The following is a 12561-nucleotide window of genomic DNA, read 5'->3' on the forward strand; positions in this document are numbered from 1 at the left end:
AATTAGCACATAATGTGTAGGCGCAGTATGCCTACAGCTTTCTGTATATTTACAATGTTGTTTTTCAGGGAGTGTTTGTATTTTACTTTTTCTGTGTTCGTCGTGATGATGTTAGACAGGCATGGACAAAACCAATTTGTCGCTTAATTTGTCAACGTTGGATAGCTCCCATAGAACCAGGTTAGTTTTGTTTTTTAGCAAAACAATATTTATGTTTTAAGTTGATCAAATAATGTTTGGATAACAACATACCATATGTGAAAGTGGTCACCATATGATGTCCATATTTAAGGAGTTAAAACAATTGTTCTTTTTGGCAAACTTTTAGGAGTTCACCTTTTTACACATTTGTGGGACTCGCACCAAAATTGGAGCTACCAATTTTGTGGGGAAAAAATGGAAATGCCGGTGTTTTATATGTGCACCATATAGTAGGCTGGGGTAAGATGGGACACACTTTAAAAGGCTTTTAACTGAATATGTTATACCTCATGTCTATAAAACATATACGTTACTACATACAATAACAAGAAAATGCATGGAAAATATATATTCAAAGTTCAGTAACAGACATTTGGCAGATAAATTATGAGAAGTGGTTTGTGTAAAATATAGTGTAACATACCCAATTTGTAGTAAAAATGTATACTTTATTAAAAGTAATTAAATTTTCCGGTATGACAAGTTTAAACGCGTTTGTACGATATGTATGTATGTTCTTACTTTATCCTTGAGTGGCCAGAAAACGACAGTCGTTATAACCAGTTGTTCATACACCTCACGCATTTTTTGTGTGTTTTATTAAATTTCTTTAAACTTTAAAGTGTTGTCAATTAATAAAGATATGATAGTACAAAAAAGGGTATCACGTAAAATCTCATATGTTTTGATTTTAAAAATATTGGGCAATGTATGCTAAAGACCTGTAGTTTATAAACTACATTGTGCTTTAATTATTGTGTTTTGAAGTTAAATTAAATATGGCGTTAAAACCCTTTAAATTAATTTAGAAAGTAAGGTCATTTGAAAGAAGTGCCACCTTCAAAATAAAAGTTTTACATTTACCACACATTATTCTGTATGAAAGCAATTTTTTTGTACAAGTGTATCTTGTCACATTGTATAAGTTTAACTTGCTTAATCTTTACTTTCCAGGAGAATTCAACCAACAAACCAAAAGCACTTCAATGACGTTTACGAAATCGGGGAGAGTCCCTAGCGTGTCACGTACGCAAACAGCATAACGGGATAAAAATAGCTACGTTTTTAATATATAGACGTCAGTAAATGCAAAATACGTCAGTAATGGAGATCTATTTGTGGAGTGAAACTATGAAATCCGTAGTTGAAATATGTCAAGCGGATTTTTATATAAATCGTTTGAATAACGATTTATACTGCGTATAAAAATAAATCTATATACTGTATAGTAGTTAGAAGTGTACTACTTTAGGACGAAGCTTGCTTTTTTTGTAGAAACAAAAATGGTGTATGTAGTATAACACGAACTTACAAGTTAAATAGAATATTTTTTTTTTTTTCCTAAATGTGGTTATGAAGAATCAACTTCAAACGTTTTCGAACTTTTAGCGAGTTTATAAATTTGTTCGTCTTAGTCAACTCATGCAATTTCCTCTATCTGCAAAAGGTTCATAAGTTATGACGTCACATGGCCATTTATCGTGACATCCGGAGCAGTAGATGGTCTCTCTAATAAATGATTCGAGAATTTAGTAGCGCGACACGGTAAGGCAAAGTACTTACTGTACTAAGAAGAAAGTGTTTAGAATAAATACTTTTATGCTAAACTAAGGGACAAGTCAGCTTCTTTATTACAAACATTAAACTTGTAAAAGTATAAGGTATGATATGTATTCTTTATTTTAGATTTTCGTTTTGGTAAGATCAGTTAGATTAGGCTTCTCCAGGAAAAAGAAAGTTCAAAATATTGTCGTATAGTTATAGCCCAAACTTCACTTGAAGCCGTAATAAAATTCCTAGTCAAGTCAATGTTTACAAGTATGAATAATCTATACAGTAAGGGTGGGAAAGGTTGAGATAACCTTTCATTTTTTTTTTCGTCCCGTTTTGTATTAAACAAGAAATATTTAAAGAATCATAAAAGGGTATTTTCTTAACTCCCAAATGTCGTTGTTAATTGTTTAAAACACGGTCAGGTTATATAAGGTGTCCCGTCCTTCTACCTTACTAGTATGGTGGGGCAAGACGGGACACCTATATCCTGATCGTGTTTTAAACAATTAAAAACGACATTTGGGAATCGTGCGGATAGTACCACCAAGCTGTTATAGCTATACCACAACACCGGCACTGTATTTCATGCACCGTAGATATTTACAGAAATAAATTGGTTGACCCGTTGTACTCAACCATGGTAGGAGAGAAAAAGTGGATTTACATTTGTATTCTTTTGGTTTCGTTTGTTCAAATAGGACTTTGCTGGAAATTTATTCACAAGTATGCCGTTTATCGAAATTATCTAGGATTAGAATACAGTGAGTACTTTATATCTTTATTGACCTCAGACTGTAAAATCGCTGTACTGTGGCATAGTGCACAGTAGTGCTATATCCTTGTAAAGTACAACAACAGTCACAGACTAAAAAATACATTTTTGGTGACAGGTGAATAGGCACGATATGTGTGTCTATATGAGATATGTGTTAAAATTTATAAAGTTACCCGGCCACGCGAGGACAAGATTTATAGTAGGGTGGGGGAAGATGGGACACTTTGTCAGACGAGACTTTTTTTTAATTTTCTTTTTACGGAACCCTATTTAATGATAATCAGGATAATAAGGTTACAGAATTATTTGACAGTATTATCACGACTTTATTAAACGCCCGTCAAAGCTGATTACTGTTTTTAAATATTAAAAAATGTTTGTAAAATAGAAACAGTCCTATACTTCGAACAGGTAAAAAATACGAAATAGTAAGGTGCTATTTTTAATGCTCGCTAAATCATAGAAAAGCCGCTGGATTTTTATAGTTTGCGTGTGCGAACGGTTATACTAGTTTCATAGCTTCATAAAACAACCTTGAATATTTCGTACAGTTTGATTTTGTCTCATTAACTAGTTTTAGTTTTGTAAAAAAAACACTGAGATGTAAGCATGAAGAAAATAGGCAGGGGTCAATATGACTTTAATTTGAGAGCAACAAAAATATCAGTTTAACGTTATAGCCTACATATGAAGATTACATGGCAAAGAAACTAGCACAGCCTGTTAAATTCGGTAGGTTAACTACAAGTTACAGAATACTGCTAATGTAAATATATTTCAATTTAGAGTTCCATCTTACCCACATTGTAGTTTTGTATGTTTTCATTGCCAAACTTTTAAAGATTTGCTTTTAATTTAGTAATTTATACCTCAGCAGGGGTTTTCGACTATAAGATACTGATATAATAAAAAGATAATATTTTAAAAATATATTCGAAATTTGGTCATTTGCACTTGGTGATAACTTATAAGAAGTGGCTTGTTCCAAAAACAGAGTAGTAATACCCAATTTGTAGCAAAAATAAAAACTTTATCAATAGTTATTAACAATTTTCTGTTATTACAAGTTCATATACATTTGTAGGATACAATATTTATCCATTGAAGTTCGAACAATACCCATTGTCGTTCAAACAATACCAATTGTTATGCAATAATATAATGTAAAGGTTAAAAACGATAGCAGCAGAGCAAGAAAAAGAATGTTTGGACCTAGTTTTCAAAGCGTACAGTATCATTTCGTGTTATTTACGTATATTCCTATTTATAAATACACTTAATAATCAAAATTAACAATGATTTTAAACTGTCCCATCTTATCCTGTGTGTTTTCAAATTTGTAAAATTTCACCTGTTGTGCGGATCGCTAAATAACTCTTTGTGTGTTTTATTATATTTTATTAAATAGGTGTCATTTTATTAAATAGGTGTTTATATTACACAGGTCGAAACTACTCCATACACTGTCGAAATAATACGCCCGATGCAACTAATACAAATGGTGTTTGTGAAAGATCTAACATGAGCATTGTGCGAAGATCATTCTTAAACACCACAGACCTTGAAGTTAGCGTTTATTGTTATTCTCAAAACAGCCCAAGCAGCGCACCATCCGAACCATCAATTTGCAGGCGTTTCAATTCGTCTTTCGGTATTCGATTTTTTATTTTGCCAAGAATACAAAACGTTTAACATTTTTATTTTGTTTTGTTCGTAAAAATATTGTAATAAAGATTGGTGCATTAAATAGCATATGCACCACGTCTTTTAGTAAAAACTTGACTACTGTTTATACCATTCATTTTTTGTCCCGTCTTACCCCACGTTGTAGTTTTGTAGGTTTTTGATGCCGAACTCTAAGAGGTTTTCTTTAACTTCAATAATTTATATTCAGCAGTAAATACTCCTCGCAGACGGGACAGATAGTAGGCTACTAATTCGTGGTATCGCACGAAAACCGTCATATATTTTGATTTTTGAAATATTGGGCACCGTGTGCTTAGGGGTCTTCTCCCACTGTACTATAATATAAATGTGTTATACTACAGAGAGAACTCTTAATATACGGTGGGAGTGTGAAGTCATCCATTACATGAACAACATTACTAATACATTTCGTTGTGGTGGATTAGAATGTATACTTTGCGATGATCTGCTCTCCTCGCATTTTCCCAATCAAACAAGCGCAAAAAATCCAGGTTTGTTTTGAAAGTTGGAGTAAGACATTGTATTCATTTAGAAAGTAACAAACACAATAATCCTAATTCATAAAAATGATGCAAACAATAATAAACCGAATTTAATTGTTGTAAATGTGTGTAACTTTTTTTACCCAGCAGCAAGGCGGTATTTATATAAGCGTCTTGTCCAAAGATACACACTCATACAATGTTTTGGTTGGTATCAGCAGTCTTTCGATTCTCCGGCTACCTGTTTATCTATATGTCTGACAATTTGGACGACCCATTAGTAAACACTCGTTCGTTAAGTGTCCTGCCCCCAAGTACACATACGCCCGCAACGATTGCAGCAACAAACCTTGAACAGAAAACCTATAGGCGCGCTAACCACTGCGTCACGGCACCGGTGTTGTAAACTTGAGCTGGATTGTCATCATATATTTGGCTGACCTTCTGCCCATGCGTATAGTCGCGGCGCATGTGCAAAAGCGAACCGCCCAAATTAAACGACTGGCCAAACGACATCGGTGTCATAATATATATACTCGTTCCAATTGATATATTTAAACCGGGCGTTTTGCGCATGCGCCGAGAAACTACTAGAATACAAAAAATTATAGCGGCCACTTTCAATACCATCTACGCGTGCTACTAACATAAAATTTGGGCATTGTACTAATTAGACCCTAGCGGTAATAAAATAACTAGACCCCAGCGATAACAAAAATTTAAATATTTTATAGCGCTATACGTAACACCTATAAAAATCATATCAACACCAACAGTACAGATGGTAGAATATGTTTTGTAATATTTATACTCGGAATTTTTTTAGTCGGTACGTATTTATTAGAGCTCAAATTGTATTTGTTGAGAGCTACTGCTCATGCGCAGTAATCTCTCGGCGCATGCGCAATGGCGCCCGGTACTAATATATCAATCGTAACGAATATATCACGACACCGGCGCTATATAACCTAGCTCTGTGGCACGGTTAGACAATCAAACAGTTGAAGATAAACTTCTATTTAACAGGTTTCCCAGCCAGCACCCCCACACCATTAGTATCAGAACCATCCCCCGCACCACCCATACCATCGCAAGAAACTGTTATCAAAACTTTCGAAAAGTTTGCCAACCAACAATTTTCTCTGGACAATATAAGTTAGTACTTTATTTATTTGTATGTGCAAATATGTCCCTATAACAAGTACGTGTTGTCATGTTTTTAAAAAGTAAAATGTTCGAACTGTAGGCCAAATTGTAAAAGTAGGTTAATTGTACAGAGCCAGTGATGAAAGTACAATAGGATGTGGTTTCAAACTGTTAAAATCGTTTAAATATAAATAAATATTTAGGACCCCAAAATCTCGTTAAGGCTTGTATAAATGACCTTTCGTATTCTTAAGCGTCCGAATCCAGTTGACGTCTTCCCTTTTATAGTCGTTATTAAATACATATTGAAGAGTTGTGTCACTGAACTGATGTCTATTATTAACAACATTTCTTACTACGCTTAATATTCGTGCAGTGTATAGTTTTTCTTGACTAAAACTGTATGTCTCCTTATGTTTTGCATACATGGACGATGAGAAAGTTACGAAGTACAATTATGTCTACATATGCGACTATGTATAGGGAAAGACGGGACGCACCGTATATAAGACGTGCCATTTTAAATCTTCTTGTATCGGTACCTTAACAATAATAGACGAAAAAATGTTTTACTGTATTGTATTCGGGAGTATCCTCATGGTCCAACAAAGTGCAGGCAAAGTTGATAAGTGCGTTGTTAAGTAATAAAATTCTGTGGTAAACGAAAACTTCCGAAATTATACATCAAGGGCATTTATAATATACTGACTTAATATTAGGATAACATATAGAAAATATATTTAAAATTCATTCACTTGCAGCACTGCAAATTATTTATGAGAAGTGGCTTGTGCGAAAATTATTTTAAAAAAAAACTTTCATTCTAATTTTCAAAGCAATCATTTATTTTTTCAAATCAACTGATTTTGAACTGCCTTGATCTATACCCCATGTGTTTTCGAATTGATAAAACTACACCCGTTGTTAAATAATTGCTTGTGTGTATTAATTTATATTTTTGATTTGTTGTCAATTAACAAAGATTTGGTATCACTAGTTCGTGGTATTTAACACCGTTTTTGGGGGGTTAAAATGCAAAAAAAAGGCTGCGCAAATCGATTAACAACTGCTAGTGTGTCTTAATATATTTCTTTAAAAAATCCAATTATGAATGAAATGAGTGAAATTTATTTCGTCTCTTCGGTCACGATAACGAAAAACAAAAGAGTTAACAAAAGCGAAAAGACGGGTAGTAACAGTAAAACAATGTTCACAAAAAAAAAAAAAAAAAAACAAAAACATTGTTTAAACATGCTTATTGATAAATAAAAGAAGTAATGTTTTGAAACAGACGATACGATGTAGAAATTTTGTAAAGAAGAATTAATAAAGGTATCACAGTACTAATTTGATGTGGTGTATGACTACCGTTCGGCACACAACATGCCTACAGGTACCTGCGAAGTACCCACAAACAGAAGGTCATAAGTTTAATATTTTATCATATTTTGATTTGTACCGAATTATTACAAACTTGATTAGTAATTTTTGGCAACTGCTTGACCAAGTGTTGTGCAGTTTGACACAATTATCATTTGATTTATTCATTTTTTGCAACCATGACCTCACAAGCTCGAGCTAGGCGACTAAAAACAAGATTCACTGTTTTTCGGTTTTACATTAGTTTTGTAGTTAGTGCTCGTTGCAAATAAATTATCGTGTTTGCTACCATTTTATTGCGATGAGGACTAGAAAACAAACTTGTAAAACATGTTTAAGCTACGGTTAATTTAGTGACCATATGGTTTTTTTTGTGGGCACCAGTTTTATGACTTAATAATCTTCACCCTCTAAATTACTTTTATATTTCCAGGTTCAAATTCAATAGAATCTCAACAGCAAGTAGCTGCATTGATAGCAAACTTCGAACAAAATGTTTCCACCGTATTGTCTTACTTACCTGCTGGCACTCAGTTAAGCTCACCGTTGATGAATATTAAAGTTGCTGAAATAAGATTAAATAGAATTAATGAAAACCAAACCATTCGATTCGATAAAGCTTCATTCAGAATACCTAGCAGAGAAATAGCAGATCATTTTCTTCGAAATAGGAATCGAAATATAAACGAGGTAAAATAAAGAATGTTCATTCCATAGCAATATAGCAGTGTGATAAATTAGACTTTTAATCAATATTTTGCCTTCAAGATATAAATATTCATTTTAAGGCTAATGGTTTAGCAATATAAAAGATATAGGTATATATTTAATAGGATGGGGGAGGATGGGACACCTTATCATAGGCCGTTGTTAATTGTTCAAAACACGATCAGGATATTTTGATATTATGCACTAAAGATGTCCCGTCTTCCCCCACTCTACTATATATATATATATATGGCATTCTACAGAAAATCCAAAACACCACGTAATGTTTACTGGGTAAATCTGGTCGCCTTATATTTTTAAATAAACAATTTAAGTAATTCTAAATTATCTTTTTAGATCAAAATTGTCGCTGCCAGTTGGCAGGGACTAAACAAGAGTTTTCCTTCTCCAAACCACAAAGACGTTCCTCAGTCGATTTGTCGATCCAAGCGGTGCAACATTTATTTACCAGTCAATACAAGTGTCGTGAGTTTGGCCTATTATAACAAACATGGACTTCAACTCATGGACTTACCAGTTGCCATGGTGATCGATGTTTCGAATGATTATACCGCGCTACAAAAATACCACAGACCGCCTGCCATCCGACTACAGGGAATCAACAGGGATTGCGTTTGGTGGAACAATAAAAAATTCAGATGGAGTCGTGCTGGTTGTGAAAGAATTAAATTGTCAAACGGTCCAAAGTTTCAAGCCGTTACCTGCAGATGCAATCACACAACAACCTTTGCCACACTTCTAATCACACGTTCAATTGCAATCCCGAGGTGGATTTACGAATTGTCGGCGACGCTAGAAATCATAAACATAATATTCCTGATCATCACTATTATTCTAGTTGCAGTCGCACGCAGTAGTACTGGAATAGAAGAATCCAGCACAATTAACAGCGATGAAGTGAGAAATAACCGCGCTGTTAATCAGATAAGTCTTTGTTTGGCAATCATGGGCCTTCACTTCTGCATCCTGCTATCCCCCAACGCAGTGAAAGATACTGGAACCTGTTACACAGTCGCGGTTTTGACTCACTACTTTTTACTGGCCTCTGCTCTTTGGCTTTTAAACGAGGGGTTGACGATGGTACTCAAAACACAGGATCATTTTTCTTTTAGTTTAAATTACAAAGTACTGACAACAGTACAACTCTTACTGGCTTGGGTAGTCCCGTTCGTGTTTGTGATTGCTGCCGTTACATCACTTAAAGAAAACTATCTGGAGATATCGGCGAGCTATAGAATATTTTCTAGAAACTTGGAACACGCCGTAAACGCCACTCCTTACACGAAAATGTCAATGTATGACAGGTGTTTCTTTAACAATAGTCAAGTTGTATATTATGTTGCAATTCCTCTTGCCATAATTATTACTGCTAATGTAATCCTGATTTTGAAAATGATCTTCGTCATATATCGCTTAAGCAGACTGGACAACAGGCGTCGACAAAGTCTGACCGCACAAACCAGTCATTCAACCATGCACTACCGAATCAAACGACACGCTCACTGGAAAAGCGTACTTAAAGCATTTTGTATCTTGATGCCTGTATCGTCTATCCCTTGGATGTTTCTGTTACTTCAAGTGGTTCGAAATTACGAAGAGACATTCATTGGTATTCACACTGTAGTCAATGGTTTCCAGGGTGTTTTGATTTTCTACGTGTATTGTATACATACCAAAGAAGACCGCGGGCGCATAACGCGAAAATGGAAGCGGTCACTACCAGGGCGAATATTTGAAAGACATTTAGAAAATCCTCTTAAGAAATGTTGTCCGCCTTGGAAAAGAGTCAAGCAGCAAAAGTGTGAAGTTGAGATTCGTTTTGACAATGTTTACCCCAACAGTGATGAAACTGGCAATAGGTTGACAAACACACGTGGTAGCAATGTTACAGTCACAACACAAGTTCCGTCAATGGAATAAAGTTTCCTATAAAATAAAGTAGAGTGGGAAAAGACGAGCGTTTTTAAATCTTCGTCACCGGTACCCATTTAATCAAAGACAAAAAATGTTACAGTAGAACATGAATTTTTACATTGAGTTTATTTAATTTACTGTTGCGACACTGCGAAATTAAGAAGACGCTACAATTCGTATGCTTTGATTAATTCGGTTAGTAAATACAAGTTATAATGGCATGTAATGTCACGTTTAACTTTTATGAGATTACGCAGTTTTTCGCCGTAAACTTTTCCGAGATCAGGATTTTTTCATACCTTAAACGGCATGCTGCTATAAAATTTATTCCCGTATCACCAAAGGACATTATTTCAAGTCAATCTGCCGATTACATATTCCGTGCTCTTATCTTTACTATGTGGGAATATCGTTTAATACTCTAATTTTAGTGCTGATTCTGAATGCTCGCTTAACCACATTAAAGTTGTCGAAATTATGAATTCTGAATTAAACTATTCTTCCAAAGTCGTAGTAATAAAATAGGTTGAAATGTTTCGTACAGTTGGTATTTGTCTGAGAAAAACATTATTTTTTTTGTAAAGAATCTGTGTAAATAACCAAATAAAACGTTTTAATTACGATAAATGATAATAAGTTATACGAGTAGTGATAAAATTCCCTTCTATAGTATTATGAGAAAAAATAGAGACTAAGGTAAAGCAAGAGAGCACAGCCCTGGTAAGTAAGCACGTGTTTTAAATTGCATAAATTAAATTAACCCCTTTATTACCACGGTCGACCGAACTCGATCTTAAACAAACCAAAAGTATCAATGAATGAATTAAAGAATGAAATTTATTTCGTCTTTTCGGTCACGATAACGAAAAATAGGAGACTTGACAAAAGCGAAAAGACGGGTAGTAAGGGTAAAACAACAGTTGTTAAAACACGGTTATTGAAAAAGGAAAAAATAATGTTTTGAATTAAAGGCATGACCGTTACACCCTGCAGACGATACAATGAAAAAAATTAATAAATAACATTTAGTTAAACATAAAATGTTTAAATTAAAAAATAGTTGTGCGTAAGGACACGACCCGTACAATAGGGGAAGTCGGCCTTAAAGAAGATTGATCCAACGATTGGATCATGCAAACAAACCCCACAAAAGAAACTCCGCTTTTTACAATAAACAGTTTCGAGTGCACACTTTTGTAAGATTTAGAAACAAATGCATTACATTAATACTCATCACAGGTTAAAGAAACATCGGATAAAAAAACAATAATAATAATAATAAAATAAAATGCAAATGGGAAATGGGCAACAAGTACAATGTCGGGTCAGTTGCGAATTGTTTGAATTTGTCCATTGTCGTTGTAGGTCAATGTTTAATTATGATCATGAAGGGTTCCTCCCGATGTTGGTTTAGACCTGCAATTTAAAGTACCTAAAAGCGGTAAATCTGTTTAGGGTTTGCTTAAGAATTAAAAAGTTTGAAAGAATAAGATAATAAAAAATTATGTAAACAAATATTAAAAAGCGGAGTAGACAATCAACAAAATTAAATAAAAAAAGAATACATGAACAAAACTGAGTGACATGCAGGTGTGTGTCAAAGTCATTTAGTATAAGTTTACATTTCAACACATGGTGCCGGAGTAAAACAAAGTTTTACGTTTTGCTATATACAAATCTGTTTAACCTAATCATAGTGAACTAGTTTGACGAAGTTTAGAAGGTAATAATACATTTATAAATGCACTCTTCCTGTTAATGCAAGATATACGCCATGGTGTTTGTCATGTCCTTAGTTACAATTGCCTTGACTCTGAGTCTGGGACAATGCTTTAGTTCTACAGCTAGCCTTATATCTTCGTTTAAGTTTTTCGTTTTCTTCAACTACGTTTCCTCCTTTTCGGATGTATAGGTTAGTATAATTCAAGTGATGGTATCATGTTGGTAGCCGCAATTATTATTATTTTTATTATTATTATATTTTGGTGCATTTAACCATCTCTGGTTTAACCTTTCGTTTTTTTTACGCAGAATACATGACAGTAAATTGTACAAAGGCTTGACGGTAACGGAAAAAGGGAATTTAGTCTAATTTTTGGCCGCAAACAGTTTATTGTCAGCATTTTGTTGTTCCTTTAACGTTGCGTTATTTAATCGTTCTTAATTTTGTTTGCGAAAAACTGCCACTGTAGCACAGTTGGTTAGCACGCCTGCCTCGAACCCAGAAGTAAAGGTCTCAAGGCTCGTCGTTGCTACCATTGTGGGCGTATGGGTTCTTTGGCAAGACACTTAACGGTAATGCTCAAACCCATCAGTGGTTACGAATGGGCTGTCCAAATTATGAGCCACACATATAAAAGGAAAAAAATCCACAAAAAATAACAATCTCCGACAAAGTAACATACTTAGTAACTCGTAGGCTGACGCGAGGTTAAAGTAGCCTAAATAACATTCATTCATTACATTTAAAACCATTCCCTAATAAATAAAAAACAATTCGATGCGTTAACTAGTGCGGCAATAAGTTTAAAAATAAAACATGACAGTCATAGAAGCTCGGTAGGTACACTACGCATTTCTACAAATGGCGACTTAAAGCTGTGTTGTGTTGGGTTGCTTCTGTAACTCCGGAATTCGTCCGTTTTGTCCGGATTTCGCTGCCGCATGCGGAAT

The 12561-nt window shown here is 34.4% G+C and overlaps 2 protein-coding genes across 5 annotated transcripts in view; both read left to right on the forward strand.

Moving 5' to 3' along the window:
- The window catches only part of LOC100179284 (adhesion G-protein coupled receptor G7-like), a 14683-nt gene extending 13276 nt beyond the window's left edge, over positions 1-1407 (forward strand). For all 3 annotated transcript variants that reach the window (XM_026839797.1, XM_026839796.1, XM_026839798.1), the window contains 2 exons: positions 69-180; positions 1156-1407. In XM_026839797.1, the coding sequence (XP_026695598.1) occupies positions 69-180; positions 1156-1244 (201 nt within the window). In that variant the 3' untranslated portion in view covers positions 1245-1407. The remainder of the gene's footprint in view (positions 1-68; positions 181-1155) is intronic.
- Positions 1408-2277: 870 nt separating this feature from the next.
- LOC101242075 (adhesion G protein-coupled receptor E3-like) lies at positions 2278-10422 on the forward strand. Of its 2 annotated transcripts, none has more exons than XM_004227432.3 (6): positions 2278-2516; positions 3975-4181; positions 4579-4728; positions 5746-5874; positions 7679-7935; positions 8311-10422. In XM_004227432.3, exons 1-6 carry the CDS (start codon positions 2393-2395, stop codon positions 9892-9894), a joined length of 2451 nt encoding a protein of 816 aa, XP_004227480.2. In that variant the 5' UTR covers positions 2278-2392; the 3' UTR covers positions 9895-10422. The 2 variants fall into 2 exon arrangements, with proteins under 2 accessions (XP_004227480.2, XP_026695604.1); XM_026839803.1 differs by lacking the exon at positions 2278-2516 and adding an exon at positions 3176-3262.
- Positions 10423-12561: the final 2139 nt, after the last annotated feature.

The sequence above is a fragment of the Ciona intestinalis genome, unplaced genomic scaffold, assembly GCF_000224145.3.
Source record: "Ciona intestinalis unplaced genomic scaffold, KH HT000970.1, whole genome shotgun sequence".
NCBI classification, from domain to species: domain Eukaryota; kingdom Metazoa; phylum Chordata; class Ascidiacea; order Phlebobranchia; family Cionidae; genus Ciona; species Ciona intestinalis.

Coding starts and splice junctions, on each gene's coding strand:
- LOC101242075 (XM_004227432.3), top strand. CDS start 2,393: ATGGTAGGAGAGAAAAAGTGGATTTACATTTGTATTCTTTTGGTTTCG. Junction 4,182..4,578: donor GCGTTTCAATTCGTCTTTCG/GTATTCGATTTT, acceptor GTTATACTACAG/AGAGAACTCTTAATATACGG. Junction 4,729..5,745: donor AACAAGCGCAAAAAATCCAG/GTTTGTTTTGAA, acceptor TCTATTTAACAG/GTTTCCCAGCCAGCACCCCC.